The sequence below is a fragment of the Sorex fumeus genome, unplaced genomic scaffold (assembly GCF_029834395.1).
Source record: "Sorex fumeus unplaced genomic scaffold, SorFum_2.1 ptg000044l, whole genome shotgun sequence".
NCBI lineage: Eukaryota > Metazoa > Chordata > Mammalia > Eulipotyphla > Soricidae > Sorex > Sorex fumeus.
In genome coordinates, this window is record NW_026606101.1 from 4,434,111 (window position 1) to 4,455,818 (window position 21,708).

General features: G+C 39.9%; 1 protein-coding gene across 16 annotated transcripts in view; it reads left to right on the top strand.

The window, feature by feature from the left end:
* The window catches only part of PTPRT (protein tyrosine phosphatase receptor type T), a 1,141,641-nt gene that overhangs the window by 991,164 nt on the left and 128,769 nt on the right, over positions 1-21,708 (top strand). For 6 of the 16 annotated variants that reach the window (XM_056121255.1, XM_056121260.1, XM_056121259.1 and 3 more), the window contains one exon: positions 6,578-6,607. The exons of 5 other annotated variants lie outside the window; for them this stretch is intronic. In XM_056121255.1, the coding sequence (XP_055977230.1) occupies positions 6,578-6,607 (30 nt within the window). The remainder of the gene's footprint in view (positions 1-6,577; positions 6,608-21,708) is intronic. 5 more of the 16 variants (XM_056121254.1, XM_056121253.1, XM_056121258.1 and 2 more) reach the window with 1 other exon arrangement.

Here is a 21,708-nt window from a genome sequence, read left to right on the forward strand (position 1 = left end):
GATCTAAGCCTTCAGGAAACATACTAGCCAGGGGGGAAAATGATAAAGTGATAGGAAAAGCTAAGCCCTAGGTGAATCTAACAACACTGTGGCATTATTAGATCATAGTGTGCTACAGATCAGAAACCCAAAACGAGGAGAGTCCAAGAAAATTGACGTAAGTGGCAGAGCAAGTTGCCAAATTTGTGTAATTTGATCATGGAGCCCAATTTCTTCAACTTTATCTAACTTGGGTGAAATATAAGTCAAAACTTACTTAGATAATGAATTGTGTGGTAGAATTTTGACTAGTTCATCAGGATGGTGAAGATTTCCCAATAAAATGTGATATCTCGTTTTGCTCACCCCATTTTCAAGTGCCCCTTTCCACACACCCTGAAAAGTGAATTCGTCTGCATACTTCTAGAGCTGAAAATTTGTATATTTCTATCAAGGTAATCACATTTAACAGTGTGTTCATTTTATACATTAGTCACCTTTTATAATCATCTCTTCTTCTCCATCCCACAACATACAACACAGATTCCTAACAGAGTTCTTGCTTTTACCCTTGTAGTATATTTCATGATCCCAATCCCTGGCCCTACTAACTTTCTTCTCATATTCCTGGAAGATTCTTACTTTAGGAAAACATATTTGACTATTTCATTGCTTGTGTTATCCCTAAAACCTAGAAACCTAAAGGCAAGTACCTTAAGCTCTTTGAAACTAGGCCTTGATAAAACCTTGACATTCCCATCTTACTAATATATCTATTTACCTAACCCATTCCATGAACATAGTTTCATCTGCCTGGAAATTTCCTTCCCTTTGTTCTCTCCGGGAGCTCTGTAAATTTCCAACTCAGACTCCATAGGCTCTAGGCTTTCCTGATCTTACCTCCATGTATAAACCCACAGTTCCTTTTGTCATGCCATTTATCACCCCAGAAAACAATGTAAACATTGATTTTTAATGCAGGCCCTTAAAGCCAGACAGCTTATAACCTAATCCCTGCTGTGCCACTTATAACCTATTTAAACTTGTACAAGTTATTTAACCTCTCTTCACTTTCCTCATCTGTAAAGAGGAATAATAACGTCTCAGAGTGAGTATTAAATAAAATAATCCACATAATGTACTTAGAGCAATACTTAGAAATGTACTGGCACTTAAGTGACCTCCTACTGTTTAAATTGTAGCTAGTATTATCATGTTTTATACTTTTCTTGTCTGGCTCTCCCATTAAACACGTGGGTTGGAATAAGCTCTCATTTCTCTTTCTAGTTCTGGAACTTGGCAGAGAAAGATGTATAATAAACCCTTGGGAAGGTTTTATTGAATTAATGATAAAAATATGGATGGAATGGATGGATGGATGGATAGATAAATGGATGGATGGATGGATGGAAGGATGGATGGATGGATGGATAGATGGACAGACGGACGGATGGATGGATGATGAAAATATTTTAGGATAAATGGATAGATGAATGGATGAAGAGATGAGTGGGTGGGTTTTTGAGCTAAACATATGATTTGTGGATGATAAGATAGATAGTGCATAGATAACTGGCTATGTGGATGGCTAGATCAATAGATGGGTGAGGTTTTGAGCTATAAAGATGGGTATATGGTCAAAGGAAAGGTAGGGGACAACTCAGTCCTGTTTAAAAACTATAACAAAGGGAAGCTGAGCCTTAAGTCAGTTTTGTCAGCTAGATGAAAGGAAGATGCCGCAGTATGTGATTTATTAAGTTTGGGGTTATTTTTTTTTCCTAATCACAGCTGTCTTCTTTCTCAGGATTTTTGGTTTCAGGCAATCTGTTACTTGTTACTTGCAATATCACAGTATCCTTGTAAATTTATACCTTCAGTAAATCTTCTTCAGGACTTAGAAAAACACATATGTATTCTTTGTTTTGGTTACAGAAGAAAGAACTATAATCTTCACCTGGAAGACCTTGCAATTTAATTAGGGAAATAAACTCAGCTTTTTTTTTTTAAGCCTGTGAGCTACCATCACTCTGGAGTTGCCTGCAACTGGATCAGTATCAGTACTGGCTTTTTTGTGGCATCCGGCATAGTTTAGAAAAGCTACATAAAAGAAAAGATTTGAAGGCTAAGATGTCACGTGGGTACAGCCTAGAGTGTTGAATGAAGTCTGGGGCCTAAGAGTGCAGTTTGAGCTCCTATCAGTACAGAAATACTATTTAAAGTGGGAGGCATTGCAATTGGTCCAAAAATTCACAAAATCTTACTCTAGTGATGATTAGTGATTTCTGGAGCCTCAAATCCATCATGCAAGTGTGACAATAGTAGCATTTGCTCTGCGGGGTTATGCGGAGGGTTGAAAGAGCAGGACTGTGCCTCTTGGTACTTACTGTATTGCTCAGAATGTTTTCTTCTTTTCTCAAAGGAAGAAGAGGGTAGTGATCAAGACCACGAGCTCTAGAGTCACGTTGCTATCAGTAGAATTACTCTCTGTGAGATCTGTGGAAAGTCACTTAATTTTTTTTACTCAGTTTTCTCATCTGTAAGTGACAGATGTCAATAATATCTCTCTGCCAGGTGCTTTTAATCAACACATGTATTAATATTAGATAGCCAAGACATTCATTGACATATAATGAGTGCCCTAGAATGCTATTGTTGACAGCTTTGTAAATCAAAGTACCTAAATTTAAAAAGTTTTAAAAAGAAATTCTTAATTTATTACAATTTTAATATTCCTAAAGAAGTGAATATTTTGTTCTTGGTGATGAGTGAGAATTAAGAAACCTTATGTCTGTAAATGATATCTGTCCTTCAATGAACTTTATTCTAGTTATATAGGCTAATATAACCTAAAATAACTTAGAAATATTTTTTCTAAAATAGTTATTGGAAAGGCTATCATTGCCATCATCCTTGCTTGAGATGCCCTGTTGAACATCAGAGTTGCTGCTTGTTCAAGCCATTATGGCAATTAGTAAATGGTGATTCTGGAATGTTTCAGTTTATCACATTTTTGTTTTCCAAAACTGTTTTAATTGTAGTCGGTTCTTCCAGGGTACCTGGAATAGGAAAAAGAAAGGTCCAGAGGGAGGAATCAACTTCTCCCAAGATGTCACAATGATGCCTTGAGCACGAGAGCAGACTGAAACAAGAATACTGGTTTCTTCTTCTCTTCACAGTATGAATAACAATTTGGAGAATGGAGGGTGTTAGTTATGTAAACCTTACCAGGTGCATTCATTCTCAGCCTTCTGCTCCTGAGATATTGAATTCACAGGCATTGAACCCCAGAGCCAGCAATGAAGAACAATTTTCTCTCTGCTTCATCTACCTGTATAGTTGGCAAAGGGGCTTTACTGCTTTCATGGGCTTTTCCAATTTCTCTATCATAGTCCTAAGCTTTTCACTTTTCATTTATCATATAGAGTCACTATTTATTTGACTCAAATATTGCTGCATGTGAACTCAGTTCCCCCAAAAGTTGACCTCCTAAAAAGACACTGTGCCCTTATTCAGTAATTTCTTAACGTTCATTTTTCTTCTGATGGTGTAGTGATGTGCTCCTCTGATAACTGGGAGAAAATCTGAAAATGGTCCTGCCTTGGAGCCATGGCCAGTTCCTTTTTGAGTGGGAAAAATTGGGGGCTCTAATGTCATTTTCCCTCCCTGAAGATATAAAGTCTTCATCTTCCTGTGCCAGAAAATTGGAAAATGGTTGAAATTAACCAAATATCTCAAGAGGGAGAGAAGTTGTTCTTGCCTATTCAGATAGATATTTGGGGACCTGAATTATTCATCAAATTTTCTCAATCCACAAGTATACTAATTATTATCAGTATGGCAAAATATGTAAAATGAAATTATTCCAATTAATTTTCCATGAAGTAGGAAAAATATAATAAAGGAAAACCCATGGACTTGAGGTTTTTTGAAATTACTCCAAAGTCAAAATCTAGAAGAGACATTAGGAAAAGATTGTTAGTGGTTTCTTTAAGATTAACTTTGGAGAATGGAATTCTTAGTCATGTGCAACCTTAATGAAACTGCAGTTAATAAATAGGTAAAATTGGAAGAGTTCTGACTTTGATGGAGTGGGTAGTCTAGAAGACCTTCTCTTTTATAGTGTGGTTCTCTGCACAACCCTGGGTTTCTAGAATACTAGTTTGAACAGAACTGCCATGCTTCAGCTCATCTAAGAAATCAGTGAGAAAACGAAAGCTCCTAGAGTCTATTCAAGTTAGTCCATTCAAACTGAAGATTGGAATTCCTCTCACTTCATGCTATTTCTCGGTGTAGTTTGAATTTCATTCTAGTTGTCTACTCTATGTAACAGACTATTCCTTGAAATTCAGTCGCTTAAGAATAAGCTGTGAAATTTTGCGACTTATTTTTCTCATGAATCTATATTTTAATCATAGCTTGAAGGGAATGATTTTTCTGTTTCATGCTATCAAGAATCTCAGTCAGGATTGTACTCATTTCTGGGTTATAAAAAATATTGTAGTGTGTAAATAATACCCAAAGACAGTTGAAACAAGGATCAGCAGGATTGCCTCATGGCAGGAAGCTTGCCACAAAGGGGGTGGTGAAGTGTGGTTAGAAAGAGAAGAGATTACTATGATAGTGATAGTTGGAAATGACCACTTTGGACAAAAACTGAGAGCTGAAAGGAGGTAAAGTGATATGCATGATTGTGAACAGTGCAGCAAAAATAACATATAGATGCAGATGTCATTTCTATTGTGCTTTTTTACCCTTGAGATATGTTCCCAGAAGTGGTATTGTGGGGTAAAAGCTCAATTTCTAGTGCAGCACTTTTCACAATAGCCAGAATCTGGAAACAACCTGAGTGCCTGAGAACAGACGACTGGTTAAAGAAACTTTGGTACATCTACACAATGGAATACTATGCAGCTGTTAGGAGAGATCAAGTCATGAAATTTGCTTATAAGTGGATGGACATGGAGAGTATCATTCTAAGTGAAATGAGTCAGAAAGACCGGGACAGACATAGAAGGACTGTACTCATTTGTGGAATATAAAATAACATAATATGAGACTGACAACCAAGTACAGTAGACACAAGGACCAAGAATATTGCCCCATAGTTGGAAGCCAGCCTCATGAGGTGGGGGAGAAAGTAGCTGGAATAGAGAAGGGATCACTAAGATAATGATGGTTGGAGGAATCATTTGAGATGGGAGATGTGTGCTGAAAGTAGATAAAGGACTAAACGAGATAATTTCTCAGTATCTGTTCTGAAAACTGTAATGCCCAAAAGTATAGAGAGAGTATGGGGTAAATTGTCTGCCATAGAGGCAGGGGGAGGTTTGTAAAGTGGGGGTATACTGGGGATATTGCTGGTAAAGAATGTGCACTGGTGGAGGGATGGGTGTTTGATTATTGTATGACTGAAACTCAAACATGAAAACTTTGTAACTGTATCTCATGGTGATTTAATTTTAAAAAGTGATATGCATGATACCTTGCAGTAACAGTATTGAAAACCAAAGTGCTTAAAAAGATAAGATTTGTGGGGAGGGAAGAAGAAGAAAAGTGTCTTCCATGGAAATGTCAGAGGTGGGACTGGAGGGAGCAGGGAGGCGGGAGGAATCTGGGAACATTGTTGGCAGGAAAATGTCTACTGGTGAAGGGATGGGTGTTGAAATACTGCATGACTGAAACTCAATCATGAACAACTTTGGAACTGTATATCTCACAGTGATTCAATAATAAAAAAATTGTTTAAAGAATCTCATCTATTTAATCCAATTGACTGGGGCTGAAATGAAAAAGGAAGTCCAGTTATCTCCTTTTCTTTATACAGTCACAGGGATGTTCCATGTAGCTTCTCTGAGTGGTCTCTCCTGCTTGACAATATCAGTATACATGCACTATTTTATGGAGACTCAGAGTTCCAAGTAAGCATTCCAAAGACCTGGACAGAACTATGAGGATATTTTGTGATCCATTGCAGAAATTTTCAGAATGAAATTCCTACAACATTCTATTGGTCATATAGTTGAGTCTCGATTCATTAGGAGAAGACAAACAACACTTGGGAATAAACATTGAAAAGTGTAGCTCATTTGGGAAGACCTGCAGTATCTCCATGCGTTCCAACCAGACCTTCCTAAGTAAATCCTGATGTGATTTGACCATAAACAGAAAATATAGATGGACTATGATCTTCCTTAGATTACAGAAACACTATTACATGGATAGTAGTAGGCTAATTTGAAGGCCAAGGAAATCTGATCCAAGCCCAAAAATGTCATGATTATAAGACAGCTAGTTTCAGTTGACTATAAAAATGAACTTTTAAAATGATTAAACACTCTGCCTAAGACCTAGCTTCCTCTGAGTGAGCAGTGTTTCTATATCACAGAAAAAAATCTCTCATTTCTTCCATGACTGAAAAATACATGATACTGGAGATAGTTAGCAGAGAAACCTGCATCTCTTTAAGCTTAGGGATGCTAAAATACAATGTACATTTCTAAGATTCGAGATTTCATATAAATCTAATTCTTGTTTGTTTATCTTTTCTTTTTCCCCCTTTTTGGACATTTTCTTCATCTGACTGCCCATCAATATATAGAAGAAATGCTTATTCCTACTCCTATTACTTGTAAGTATCGACCCGGGAATAACTTTGCTTCATACCCTGTAAGGGGACCTGTAGCATGCATTTTCTGCACCAATCAAGTGTCTGTTGGTTTCTCATACTTTCGTTTAAGTCACCTGTAGTCTTAATTTTTTGTTTTGAATAGACATTTTCCATTAGAAAACACACTGTCATTGACATGTCTATTATGCTTTTTGTCTTCTTGGAAATCCCACCACTTATTTTTTTTGAGATATGAAACATTGCCTTCCCTTTGTAATTTTCTGACTAGTAATACCCAAATTCTAACAAGTGGCCAGTCTAGTACTCCTGAAAGACGTATATATCTAAAACAGAATCATAAATATCAGCAAGTTCAAGCTGTATTTGTGTCTGTTAGGAGAATGAGTAGCCCAAAGTGTTCAAATAGTTTCAATTTTTTATTAATGCATCATGATTTATAAAGTTATTCTTTGTTGAATGTCAGACTTACAATGTTCCAACACCAATCCCACCACCAGTGTAAATTTCCCTCCACCAATATTCTCAGATTCTGCCCCCACTCCACTCCACCCTGAGCCTGCCTGCTTAGCTGTTCCACCATTTCAGAAAGTTTACAGGAAAGATAAAATTTTAACTTTATCTAGAAGAAGCTTTACTGGTGGAAGAAATATCTAAAATCTTTGCTTTGGGCTGGAATTGTCACTTTTGTTTTCAGCATTAGTTGTCACGTGTTATCAAAGCATTTTGTTGGGAGTTATTGATGTATGATTTCCTGTCATTTTTTTTACTTTCTGAACAAAACGATAATTTTTCTTTTTAAAAAAGTGTTGGGGCCCCATGAAACAGATACTTGGTAATGAAAAGTTAGATGACTATGCAATCGGTCCCTATTCCTAATATGTACCTTCAACATTTGACACTTGAGGACAAGTAGGCATGTGATATCACACATCCAGTTAGCAACAGTGGGGTTAAAACTCAAGATGATTGGCTCCTGGTGAAGTGTATTATGCATCCATCCATGTCTTCACCTCTCCCTCACAAACCCAACCTTGTGAAGAAGACCATATCTGTCCGTGATTATCTCTGAAGTCCTGGCAGATGAAGACAGAGCCAGCTAAGGCTTCCCAGGCCTTTTGGTCATTGTGGAGTCACCAGAGTCACCAGATGTAGGCATTAATATTCTGGTACTATCACCTTCCATTGTTCCTGGGGGAACAATGAAACTCCACCACCAGTGTTAGAAATATCAAATAACTTGCTTCATTTCATCATTCATTCATTCATTCAGTAAATATTCAGTGAACATGCATGGAACATGTGCATTATGTCCCAGTACCAGGACTTTGGACCTTTTGTTCAGAGTGCTCAAACCTATCTGAAGACTAGCATAAAGTCAAATATTTAAAGTGTGATTGAAAGATCACTATATTTCCTTTGGAATTGGAGTCATTTGGGGGTGATTTTATTTAATCAGGCAGAAGATACTGATCAGTGTCCACAGAGAGAGGTTTATCCAATTCTGAGAAAATAAAAACGCTGAGCAGAGAGAAGTTCATATGCAAAGGCACAGGGGTGTGAAATATTGTGCAGTGTTTTTTCTGTAATGGAAAGAGAATGAGCTTTATGACACAGGCAGCTCTGGGTTCCTATCCCATCCCAATTGCCTTTAGGTTATCGTTCAATCCCAGTTCTTCACCAGTTAGACAGCTTTGAGTGAAATTTCTGATCTTGTTGAACCTCATTTAAAATAAGGACAATGGAGCTTAACTCATAGAGCTATCATGAAGAAGGAGTGGGATAATTTTGTAAAGTGCCCAGCACAACTTTGGCAATCGTGAAGTGCTAGTATTCCATCCTACATCTTTAGGAGATATAAGGAAAAAGAACAGTAGTGATTGCCCCTGGGGTATCCTTGATATGTTACATCAGTGTCCCACTGTATTGTGTAATTGCACAATTACAATCACAACCTATGGGCTTCTCCTTCCCTCAGCCTATTAGTACTGTCTTTCAGTGTCCACTTTATTCTATGTACTGTATTGGACAAATTGGTTAAATGAAAGATGAGCAGAGGAAGAAGATAAGGTGACAGATAGGAAAGTCCTTATAATTCATGGTGTGATGGTAAATCGGGATCTTAGAGTTGGTGCAAACTTGAAGTTCTAAGCCATGAATCCTAAAGTGTGAAACTTATGCCAGCTCAGAAGCTGAGCACAGACTCACAGGAGGAGAAATGTTGGCAAAGCAGACAGAGAGATAGGAGAAAAGTAAGCACCAAGAGCAGTCCATCCCATAAGGGAAAGTTGGAAATAGCATCTGATTACCAAGAGATGCAAATGGAAGGTGGGGGCATGGCCCTAGAACTCTGCTAGCGGATGTGACTTGTGCAAAATTATGAGAGAGTTACTCTAATGAGGAAGCTTGCCAGCCTGAAGTCAGTCAGGATATTTTTACCTGTAAATTGAGGACACAGGGTTGGCCACTGGAAGGGTCACATACTCCTGGGCATGGGTATGGGGAAAGCCTGAGCAGAGGAAAAAGCTGGAGGTGGGAAGTTGCATGAATGAGATGCTGAGACAAGGAAAGCGAAAAAAATTTATTTCATTGAGGGCCCAGGTTCTCCCAGACCTCTGACCAAGGTAGAGAGCTCTGAAATCTCCTTTTATTGATCATGGTACCTCTAAAGGGCCCAATACAGTAACGTCCTCAAAAGGAGTTATAGAAAGAACATTGAGACAGCAAAATATACATTGTGTCCTTGAGTCTGCAGGCCAGTAGATTTTGGCCTCCAGAAAAAGGTGCAAAACCAAAACCTAAACCTTTCTTGTACTAAGTATTTGGATTTGCATTCCAAAGACTAGTCTGTCTAGAGCCTGGAATGTACATCTCAAAGACAAGTGTCTGAAATTTGCATCCCAAAGACTAGGCTGGGCTAGCACCTGAGATCTGCTTGTCAAAGATCACCCAGGCTTCTGTGAGAAAAGGAAAACTGCCCTTTTCAATATAGCACTGTAGCACTGTCCTCCATTGTTCATTTGCTCGAGCGGGCACTAGTAACGTCTCCATTGTGAGACTTGTTGTTACTTTGGCATATCGAATACATCATGGGTAGCTTGCCAGGCTTTGCCGTGCAGGCAAGATATGAGATACTCTCGGTAGCTTGCCGGGCTCTCTGAGAGGGGTAGAGGAATCAAACCTGGGTTTCTGCTGCAAGGCAAATGCCTTACCCGCTATGCTATTGCTCCAGCCCACCCCCCACCCTTTTCAATATACTGAAATTATTTACTGAAGTCAGTTTGAAGGGGAAAGGATGTTCAGCCTCATCCAAAGCAGTCAGGACACACGAGAAATCTCGCCCGTTTTCATGGGTCCCTATGTTCCTGCTTGTTGTGCTGTGCAGTCTACATGGGCTCACCCTGACAGCTCAGTCCAGCCCCAACAGTGGGATATTTATGAAAGTGAAGATGTAGTGGCAGAATTTTGGGGAAACAGCCTAGCAGGTATAAGGGACCCATCTTTCATAGGGACCCCAAACAGAACTGTATGAAGACATAGGAAAGGCAATCAAAGGGAAATGAGGGACTCTGTTATCATCAGGTTTAGAACTCCACTCCTCCAAGTCTTAGGTTAGATCCCAAGTGACCTTCTTTCCCCAAAGTTCATACCAGCATGATCAGCATCACCCAGGAGCTTGTTATGTTAGAACTTCAGTGTCTAAAGTCTCAACTCAAACTTGACTCAGAACCTGCACCAATAGTATCCCAAGTATGTCCAAGCTTGAGATGCCCTGACTTCAGAGCAAGACTCTTAATGGTCTCATCTATACAATAAGAAAAGTAATGTCCTCCTCAAAGAGTAGGGGTTTCCCCTGCTCCCTACGCAAACCCCCAGATCTTCTGTAGAGGATAAAGCCAGCAACATTCTTGGTTGAATAATCTTTTCAACAAAAATCCATGTATATTCTTTTAACAAAAATTTTTGGGATTCCCATGCACTGGGCAAGATTCTGAGAACTAGATTCATGAAAAAAATTCTTACCCATATGAATTTTTTGGAAAAGGGTGGAGATAGAAAGCAAACAACATTTATAAGAAAGCTAAATAATATGAACATTATATAGTAACAGAGAGACCCAAAGAAAATGGAGAAAAGTCTTGGTCAGTGACAAATGATATAAATTCTGGGTAGGAGAAGAATAGGATTGTTCTCTGTCTTAAACAAAGAGAGACTTAATGGTTCTCCAAATTTGGAAGGACTCCTGTACAAGATCAGGGTCCACAGCTTTCTCTGTATGGAGCCAGTAGTGAATGTTTCTGACCTTTGTAAGCTTATGCAGCATCAACTTAGCTCTGAAGTTGTAACATGAAACAGTTGTAAACTACATGTAAATGAGTGGGCATAGGTGCATTCCAATTAAGTTCTATTTATAAAGTTCCAGACAGGGCCAGAGAGATAGCAGCTGACCATGGTTATATTATCAACACTGCATAAAGTACCCTGAGCACGTCTAGGAGTCACTCCTGAGCACAGAGCCAGAAATAGTGACTGAGCACTGCCAAGTATGGCCCACCCCCATCCCTAAATTCAGATGGTTGAGAAGATCCTTCCACAGGCTATATTTTGCGAATGCCTTCCTTTGATGAGATAGGGAGAGGAGGATCAAGACTGATCCTGTTTTACTGATCTATTTTGAGCTACATCTTATGTTCACTATTACAGACACAATGGTGAACAAAAGGACCCATACCAACCTAGACGGGTTAGAAGTGGGGAAGTTGGTAGCGTCTATGGACCAGGGTCATCTAACCCTTATAAGTCTGGTGAGAGATGTGTTATTGTATTGTTCCTAGTTAAACATTAAGACTGAGGTTTAAGAATTTGTCTATCTCACATTAATATATGACAGTATTGCAACTCGATTCCTTATCCCCAGTTCTTTCCATTCTTTTCACCAAAAGCTGCTCTTCAGGGGAAAGGGGTGGGGGTGCTTCTGCCTGGAACTTGTGCTCAGAGAGTTCAAGGACTCAAGTGCAAGGTGAACTGTCTATAAAACTCTCGTGTTGGGCCTGAGCATCAGAGACTGCTAGGGATGAGCAGTGCTAGCTCTTCCTGTATAATTCAGAGGGAAATGCTTTCTTGGTTGTGTTGGAATTTACCACGTGGTCAGAGGGGAGCACTCATGTCCCCTGGGTCAGTGAGTTATGGATAAAGACTCATTAATCATCAGAACTAGGGTTATAGGTAGAAGAACCTGAAAACCTGAGGACTCACTAGAATTGTCTCTGGGTCTGGCGTCTTTCATTGTCTAGCACAATCACCACATGAAAACAATGTGGGCTTAGGGATCAGGTCTAGATAAGAATCCCAGTCCTCCTTCTTCTATCCAGTAATTCAACCATCTTAGAACTCTTCTGGGCCTTGTTGCTTCATTTGTGAAATGGTTATTACAGTGACTTCCCATAATTTTCACAGAATAATGAGTTACCCATGGAGTGACTGAAACGAACTAGGTATTTCATGAAGAGTTACTATTATTCAGCAGACAGAAATGCCTCTTTAGAATTTCTTCCTGCTTTTCTTCAATAAAGCAGCACCCAGCATCTTCAGTGACTGCTTGTTACAAAGGATATTAAGAGTTGTGGTGTGTGCATAGGTTAATCTGCCTCCGTGTGTGATAGGCATAGTAATTGTTCTGAACAGAGACATTTTAGAGTAATGTTTCTTGGAAAAGCACTTAGATATTTACCAGTTATTCTGCTGGAGAGTAAACACCTCACTCTCCATTAGACCATGGTGCTAACCAGATACACGCGGCCTGGAGACAAATGGATGCCAGGGGCTTGTCAGCTGGTCCCTGTTGGCAGAAACTCTGGAAATCTGGGGAGTTCCTTATTCCCTTCCTTTATTTCTTTGTGTGAATATATTCAACCCCCTTATCTGTATTCCCACCCAGGTCTGAGGCCAGTTCCTGGGAGGCATTTTTCCCAAGTTAGTCTCTGCAGAGTCCCTTCCAAGAGCTCTGTGATGACCCTGTGACCAGAGGCAGGAGCAATGTTCATTAGCAATGTGTTGCTAATGCCTATAGTGAACACCTAGTCCATGGATGTTATTTAAATGAAAGAACAAAATGAGACAGTGAGACACAACCACTAAAGTTCACAGGCATTCATCAATTCTTGCCATGAAAGAAAAAGGGCTGCAATTTTTTTCAGATAACACCAGACCCTGGGCCTTTTCCTCCTTTCTGTGACTTTAAGACCACCTTTGTCCCCCACCCCCATGCCCTACATCTGTGACCTGGACACAGCTCTTGAATCTTAGTTTTACGATAAGTGAATTGGCTATTTTAAAGACTTGACAAGGAGTCAGTGTTCAGAAGGAGCTGCACATAGTAGGCCTACAACCAAAGTAAGAAAAATCAAGTTGCCTTCCTGTCACAGGCATATGCGCCTGCATGTAGGAGTATTGCCAAATATTACTGTCTTAGTACCGTGAAAGAGGAATTTTGAATTATTATATCAAGAGGTGCTCAACAGGCATTTTATGTAATTCATCAGGTACTTCAAATACAAATGGAAAATAGAAATAGAAGGAAATCATTTAAAGTGGTATACTTCAATTTCTGAAAGCTGACAGCAATATTGTTGACAGGTGAAACTCTAAGGCATGACCCTGAAACCAAGACCAACCTGGCCACCCTAATGCCCTCCTCAGCCCGGGTGAGAGTTGGTGAGAACATCAGTTCCTAGGCCCCTCCCCCTTATGTGCTCAGGAATCTACAAGTTAACAAGTCTCAGATGAATGTCATGTGGACTTTGAGGACAGCTTCTCTCTTGACATACCTGTGCTTTTCTGCTTGGCCCCTTTTTGGTATTGCTGGCCTCTCCCTGGGTTGTCTAGCCATCTTCTCAACATAAAAATTTCAAGTGTCTTCAAATAAAGAAAAATGTTATGCTCTTATTTAGGTGGTTCTCCCACACATACCACATACCTGTTACCTCATACTGGATCTTTACCTTGGTGATTGCATCCACCTTTCATTCCCTCATCTGTTAACTCCATTCTCTGCCAAACCATCCTCAGGTTATACTGTCCTTCGGTTTTGCTGCCCTTATACCTCTAGCTCCTCTTTCATAAAACTATATATTACTTGTTTTTCCTTCCTAATAACTATCTCAGGGGCCCAGAGTAAATCAGATAGGAGGTGGTGCTGATTTCATGAATGAATGTATTTTATCTTCCATAAGTTATGTTGTTCTATTCTTTAGAAGATAGTACTCATTTTTAATTATTTGGGCAGAGGCTTTCAGATCTAAAATGACTACTAAAAATGTAGTTATTTTTATTGGTATGAGGCTTAAAAATGGGCTTGCATGTCGCAATAATAAATACATGGACCTAATGAGCACTGTTGCAACCAGGTAGATATAAATACACTATGCTATATTGTGTGTACAGATAGATTTGAATGGGGATTGCTAGTGAATGGGTGCTTTATTGTTTATTGAATTAGAGTCTAAACACATCAGTCATAAATACCAAACAGAGCAAATCTATATGTCAGAGAGTCTCTCTCTCTCACCTTAATCAGGGAAAGCACAAATGAGTGTTTCCCTCTGAAGGTGGTAAAAGAAATGTTTGTTCTTCCAATTTAAGTTTATACTTTAAACTTTAATATCAACCATATATTGAAGATGCCTTGAGGCGTAAAATGGTTTTTCTGTAATTCTAAATACTTCTACACTGAAACTCATTTGAACCTGGAACATCAGGGAAAGAGCTGGAGGAGAAATGTAGAAAAATAACTCAAAAATCTATAGCATGCCAAGCATGCTATAAGTCCCAGAAGGCTCACAACATGCCCTCCTGAGCACCACCAGGTATAATCCCAAAACATAAAACCAGAAGGGAGATTGTCTGTTGACTGAGAAGGGTGACATAGGAACCTAAGAAATTGGGTACTGTGCTTGCTTTGCATGTGTTCAACCCAGGTTCAATTCCTGGAATACCATATGGTTCTCTGAGCCCCACCGAGGGTGAACCCTAAGCACAGAACTTGGAGAAAGGCCTGAAAATTTCTGAGTGTGGATCCCAAAAGAGGGAAACTTGCTAAAATGGGCTTGGAAAGAGAGTTTCCAGGAGAGAAATTTTTTTAATTGGGTTACCATGAGATTCACTATTATAAAGCTGATCATGATCAGATTTCAGTCATGCAATGATACAACACCCATCACTCCACCTGTGTGCATTTCCTACCACCAATGACCCCAGTTTTCCTTCTTCCACTCCCCCTCCCCTAGCCTGCCTCTATGGCTCTATGGCTCTATGGCAGGCTGGTAGGCACTTTCCTTTCTCTATTTCTCTCTCTCTCTCTCTCTCTCTCTCTCTCTCTCTCTCTCTCTCTCTCTTATTTTGGGCACTATGGTTTGCAATATGGATACTGAGAGGTTATCATGTTTGCTCCTTCACCCACTTTCATCACGCAGTTCTATCTAGAGTGATCATTTCCAGCCATCATTGACTTAGTGGTCCCTTCTATCCCACTTGCCTTCTCCCCCAGCCATTGAGGCATGTTTCCAACCATGGGCTAATCCTCCTTGCCCTAGTTTCTACTTTCTTTGGGTACTAGTTTCATATTATTTTTTTTTATATTCCACAAATGAGTACAATCATTCTATGTCTGTCCTTCTCCTTCTGACTCATTTCACTCAGCATGAGACTTTCCATGTCCATCCATTTATAAGCAAATTTCATGACTTTGTTTTTCTTAACTGCTGCGTAGTATTTCATTGTGTAGATGTGCCATAGTTTCTTTAACCACTCATCTGTTCTCAGGCGTGGGGAGAATGTTGTGAAGTGCAGTCATCATCATCTTCAAGAAGGATTTACTCCCCCAGAGCCAGAATTGCTACTGGCAGAAGTCCATCACATTCACTCACTGGTAGATAACAAGTCCCTTTCTGACTGGCTTGCCCTGTTTAGCAAACTCATCTAACAAAAGTCACTGATTACCTCACCAATATAAAGGTCACCTCAGTTTCAGAGCTTCCCCTAATTTCACGGAAGCCCTCTGAGATGTCATTATCAGGCAGTTTCCCCCAGATACTCATTTTCCCCTTGCCTTCCTTTCCCTCCCTTCTCCCGTTCTCTTCCCTTCCCTTTTTCTTACCCTTCCCGTCTTCACCTCATTTACAGAGATATTTTGCCAGAGCTCCTCCTGTATCTCCTGTACATTAGACTAGGTCTCAGAGTCTCATTTTCAGAGAACTTTGTCTGTGATGTGCCCATTGGCTTATCCTTGTTCTTGATCACTGAAGACTAGTATATTTGGGTATGTGGTGTGCCCTTCTCCTAGACATTCTCACTTTATTGCCTGTGGGCACTTAGCAATGTATATGGAGGGATCCCCACTTTGTTGCCCAAGTAGTAATTAAACTCTAAAATTGTTCTAAACTATTCAGTCATAGACACATAGGCGTTCACTTCTTACCCATGTCTTCACCGGGCACAGGTCTGTGGGCATCTTCACACATATATCCTGCCTAGAAGAGCTCATGGAGTATCAAAGAAGTAACTTTCATGATTCTTTTGCTGAACCAGACAGAGAAGAGAACCAGGATCAAAAGTGTCTGGTCAGAAAGCTCCTTAGCAACATATCTCAGGACCAAAAAAATAAAATAAATAAAAGTGGGTTTAATTCAGAAAGCATTTGCCTTCAGCTAGTATCCCCAAAGTGAGATTGACTCTTGCAGCTTGGATGGTATAGCAAAGATAGAATCCTGAGATGCACTAACTGGAAAATGTCTTTCTAAGTGTTTCAGCATAGTGCTTTTAATGGAAGGAAGTGCTTTAGTTAAGCTCTGCAATGTTGATGATGATGATAATGATTGCATCTTGTTTGTATATACAGCTTTATCTCTTCCAAAGTGCTTTTCCACTTACTACCTAGTTGTCTGGCTGGGCCTGGAGGTACTTAGCAAGAGATTATTAGATAGATGGCTGTTCAGTGCAGGAAAGAGTCCTGGGCATTCTGGCTCTGCAATTTAAGTTGTCACTTATCTCCATCTCAACATCAGTTCCCCATTTGTGAAATGGGGGTGATAATAACTACATTTCAAAGCATTTTTGATGTTGAAATGACATCATCTTTCATTCATAAGCATCACTGAGCAATTCGTTTGTGCTAAGCACTGAGCTAGGTGTTAAGTACTTAAAAATCATCTTGTCCCATAGAGTTCAAAGCATCAAAGTCCACGCGTAGATAGAAAATAATGTTATAAACACATGAAGAACAATCAGTGAAGACATGAGAAGGGAAGAAGTCACTGATTCTCTTTTGAAAAAAAAATCATGGGTTAAAGGCCTACTGGGGTGCCAGTTTCCAGTCCTGTGTACAATGCTTTCCTAAAGAAATGAATGAAGTGGGGTGAAATAGAGGACCAAGAATAGGGGAGGGAGATAGCTAGATTCCCATTTCCACCAGCAGCTGGGACTTCAGAGCTTGCTGAGTTTCCATTTTCTGTCTGTAAAATGGGAAGGGTAGTGCTGAGTTCATAGAATTCTCTTAAGAAATTTATGAAGCTGGAGAGATAGTACAGCGGGCAAGTGCTTGCCTTGCACACAGCCAACCCAGATCCTGTCTCCAGCATTACATATGGTCCCCCAGCACCACCAAGAGAAATCTCTGAGCACTAAGCTATAAATAGACCTTGAGAACTACTGGGTGTGACCAAAAAAAAATTTTAAGCACAATAAATTCAACAATTTAATGGAATGTGCCAGGGAAGTTCATCATATTCATTCTCTAGCAGTGAAAATGGTACTAGAATACAATGATTTGGTGTCAGAGGAAAGTGGTGGTATTAGAAGGCCTTGAGTGCCAAACATAAGCTAAATAGAACATTTAATCAAATAAAGTGCTATGGGCAATTGTAGATGGTGAATCTTAAGCTTTATAAATGTGGGGGATGGCCTGGAGAGATATTACAGCAGGTAAGGTGCTTGTCTTGCACATGCACAGTCCAGTTTTGATCCCCAGCATCCCAAATAGAGCCCCAAGCACCACCAAGAGAAATTCCTGAATTTCAGAGCCAGAAGTAACTCCTAAGCACCAGTAGGTGTGATACAAAAACAAAACAAACTTTGTGATTTCCCCCCCGAATCATTGGACAGGGCACCCCTCTTTCTGGCATCCATCCTTACCCACCATAAGAGAGATCAAAGTTATTGAATGAATCTGGCCAGGGCCTCATGGGAACTACTGGGTGTGACCAAAAAAAAATTCATGGGTAAATAATATCTTCTTGATACAGGAAGGCTTTGTACCCATGGGCAGAACGAAGAGCAACAGGGTATAGGGGGAAAGTTACCTTGGTTCTTTGTAAACACAGAAACCTAATGACTGGGTGACTTGGAGTGCTTTGTGGTCTGATTGTCAATCCTGCTTGAAGAAGGCACAACTTTTATTTTTTATTTTATTTTACTTTTTATCAGTTTCTAATTTTATTTATTTATTTATTTTATTAGTAAATCACCATGAGGTACAGTTACAGGCTTATAAACATCCATGCTTGCGTTTCAGTCATACAATGATCAAGTACCCATCTCTCCACCAGTGCCCAATTTCCACCACCAATGGTTCCAGCTTCCCTCCTACCACCCCCACCCCACCCCCTCCACCCTACCCCTCCTTTGTGGCAGAGTATTCCCTTTTACTCTCTCTCTCTTTTTGGGTTTTGTGGTTTGCATTAGAGGTATTAAGTGCCCATCATGTTTGGTCTAGTCTACTTTCAGCCCGCATCTTCCATCCTGAGTGGGTCCTCCTAGCACCCTTTACTTGGTGGTCCCTTCTTTATCTGAGCTGCCTTTTTCCCCAGCATGTGAGGGCAGCTTCTAAGCTGTAGAGTGATCTTTCTGTTACTTATCTCTACTCTTCTTGGGTGTTAGTCTCCCATTCAGTTACTTTATATTCCACAAATGAGTGCAATCTTTCTATGTCTGTCCCTCTCTTTCTGACTCATTTCACTTAACATGATACTCTCCATGTTGATCCACCTATATGAAAATTTCATGACTTCATCTTTCCAAACAGCTGCATAGTATTCCATTGTGTAGATGTACCAAAGTTTCTTTAACCAGTCATCTGTTCTCAGGCACTCAGGTTTTTCCACACATTGGCTGTTGTAAAGAGTGCTGCAATGAACATATAAGTGCAGATGTCATTTCTACTACACTTTTTTGCATCTCTGGGATATATTCCCAGAAGTGGTACTGCTGGATCAAATGTGAGCTCAATTTATAATTTTTTGAGAAGCATCCATACTGTTTTCCAAAAGGGTGAACCAGTCGGCTTTCCCATCAGCAGTGAAGGAGAGTCCCTTTCTCCCCACACCCTCGCCAACACCGGTTGCTTTTGTTCTTTTGGATGTGGGAGAAGGCACAACTTTTAGAATCAGGAAGAGCCTTCCTGTTATGGACAGTCCCCTTAAGTATGCTTTCTTCTTCCTGTATATAGAGCTCAAGAGAAGTTGGCATCTATTTTTGTTTTGATTTTGATTGGGGATAGAGGGCAACTGATGGTGGTCAGACAGGTAAAGAGGCTGCCACAAACTACAATCTATAAAAAAAAAGTTTGGAGAACTCATTTCGCTGGTCTCCAGTACTTTCTAGAGATGTTAAATGTTCCATAGATATTTCTAATTTAAAACCATGGTTTAGGACCTCCTCTGGGTGGGGAGGAGAGTTTGATAATTCAAGGCAATAGAATAAAAGCACTTGAAAAACTAGTTTGAGGGCTGGATCAACCCACTGAACCCCCTCCCTTTAGTTGAAAATATGTTTCAATAAGCTCAATATATAGATTTGACTTTGCTTGTGATAATAAAATTGCAGTTTGAATGGCAGAATCTATAGAAGGTAAAAAGATCATTTTCTTCCTTTAAGTATTGGGTTAGGTGTTGGAGTGATAGTACATCAGGTAGGGGCATTTGCCTTGTGTGCAGCCAACTTAGATTCAATCCCTGGCACTACACATGATACTCTGAGTCCTGCCAGAAGTGATCCCTGAACATAGAGCCAGAAGTAAGCCTTGAACAGTGCTGGGTGTCCCCCCCAAAGTATTGGGGTAGATGATCCTTATGCTGTAGTCTCCAGAGTAATGATTTAATAAATAAATTTGTATTTAATGCAATTAAAAGTACTTAATGTACTTAATAAATGGCAAAAACTTAAATTTATGTTTATTCTCCCAGTGTATTTAAATTGTTTATTTTCCCAGTGCAGTAGTGATGTTGGTGGCATGGTAAGTACAGACCCCTTAGCCATGATCAATCTCCCCAAAATGTTTGTTCATAAACATCTGCTTCAACAAGTCCTCGAGAAGCCAAATACTTCTACTGATGAAATCTCATTCTTGCCAGAATAAAAGAGCACTGGCTGGATTTTTATTATGAAGCAATTTTTTCATTCCAAGGGCTTTGAACCACTGTGTGGAACATTCCTAGAGGGTGGGAATCAGTGGCTCCATTACTCCCAACTATGTTTTATTAAGTGGCAGAATGAAGGATCGGTAAAGTCAATACCCTGTTTTTACTGGGAGCCTTGATTTTTTGTAAAGAGTGAAAGTTTATTTTATTAAGGGTGTAAACCAAATTGAACTTTAAGACGAAAGAATGCTTGCTTTTGTTGGGGGAAAAACACTTAGCTGTAATGCCCTTTTTTTAAATAGAAATAGAACACGGGTCTCTCTATTTTCTGATTTGGACATCTACTAACGAGGAGAGGACTTTAGACAAAAAAAAAATCTAATGCCAGATCTAAATTGAAGTTAGTGGACCGCTTACAAGTGGTTTATGTGAAATGGAGAGGAGAGAGACGGTACTTTCTCTGGAACCATCTCTGAAGGCTAAGACTGATAAAGTCTGTGATAAGCCCCTTTTCGACATGGACCATGAGTCCTGCCTGCCCCTGCCACACCTGACATCCTCTAGTTTTCCTCAGCATGGGAGTTCAACCCTACCACCAGATTTCTCAGGTAGCTGTGGACTCAGCCTGGAGTGAGAAATTGCTCTTTGCAGGAAGAGAAAGCCAGTGTGAGGCCTTGCCTAGACCTTCCAGGTCCTTGTCTTTTTCACAGAAAATAATTTCAGAAGGAGACAGCAGTGAAGCAAAACTAGATTTTATTTGGAGGCTTTCTGAGGAAAGGGGAAGAAGGAGAGAAGGCGGGTGTGAGAGAGAGAGAGAAAACATTGTCAAGAGAGAACACAGGTTTCTCCAAGGGCAGAGATTGCCGCAGTACAAATTCGGTTCAGCCCGTTTGGAAAACAGTATGGACTCTTCTCAAAAAATTAGAAATTGGGCTCCCATTTGACGCAGCTTCTGGGAATATATGTTCTGGGAATATATCCTGGAGAGGCAAAAAAGTATAGTCAAAATGACATCTGTACTTGTATGTTCGTTGCAGCACTGTTTACAATAGCCAGAATCTGGGAAAAAAACGAGTGCCTGAGAACAGATGACTGGTTAAAGAAACGGTACATCTACACAATGGAATACTATGCAGCTGTTAGAAAAGATGAAGTCATGAACTTTGCATATAAGTGGATTGACATGGAAAGTATCATGTTAAGTGAAATGAGTCAGAAAGAGAGAGACAGACATAGGAAGATTGCACTCATTTGTGGAATATAAAGTAACAGAATGGGAGACTAACACCCAAGAATAGTAGAGATAAGTACCAGGAGGTTTGCTCCACAGCTTGGAAGTCGGCCTCACATGCTGGGGGAAAAGGCAGCTCAGATAGAAAAGGGAACACCAAGTAAAGTGGTTGGAAGACTCACTAGGGATGGGAGATGTGTGCTGAAAGTAGACTATAGACCAAACATGATGGCCACTCAATACTTCTATTGCAAACCACAACACCCAAAAGGAGAGAGAAAACAAAATGAAATGCCCTGCCACAGAGGCACACTGGGATCATTGATGGTGGAGAATGGGCACTGGTGGAGGGATGGGTACTAGAGCATTGTATGACTGAAACACAAGCACAAAAGTATGTAAATCTGTAACTGTACCTCACAGTGATTCACTAATAAAAAAAATTTTAAAAAAAGGAGGGGAGA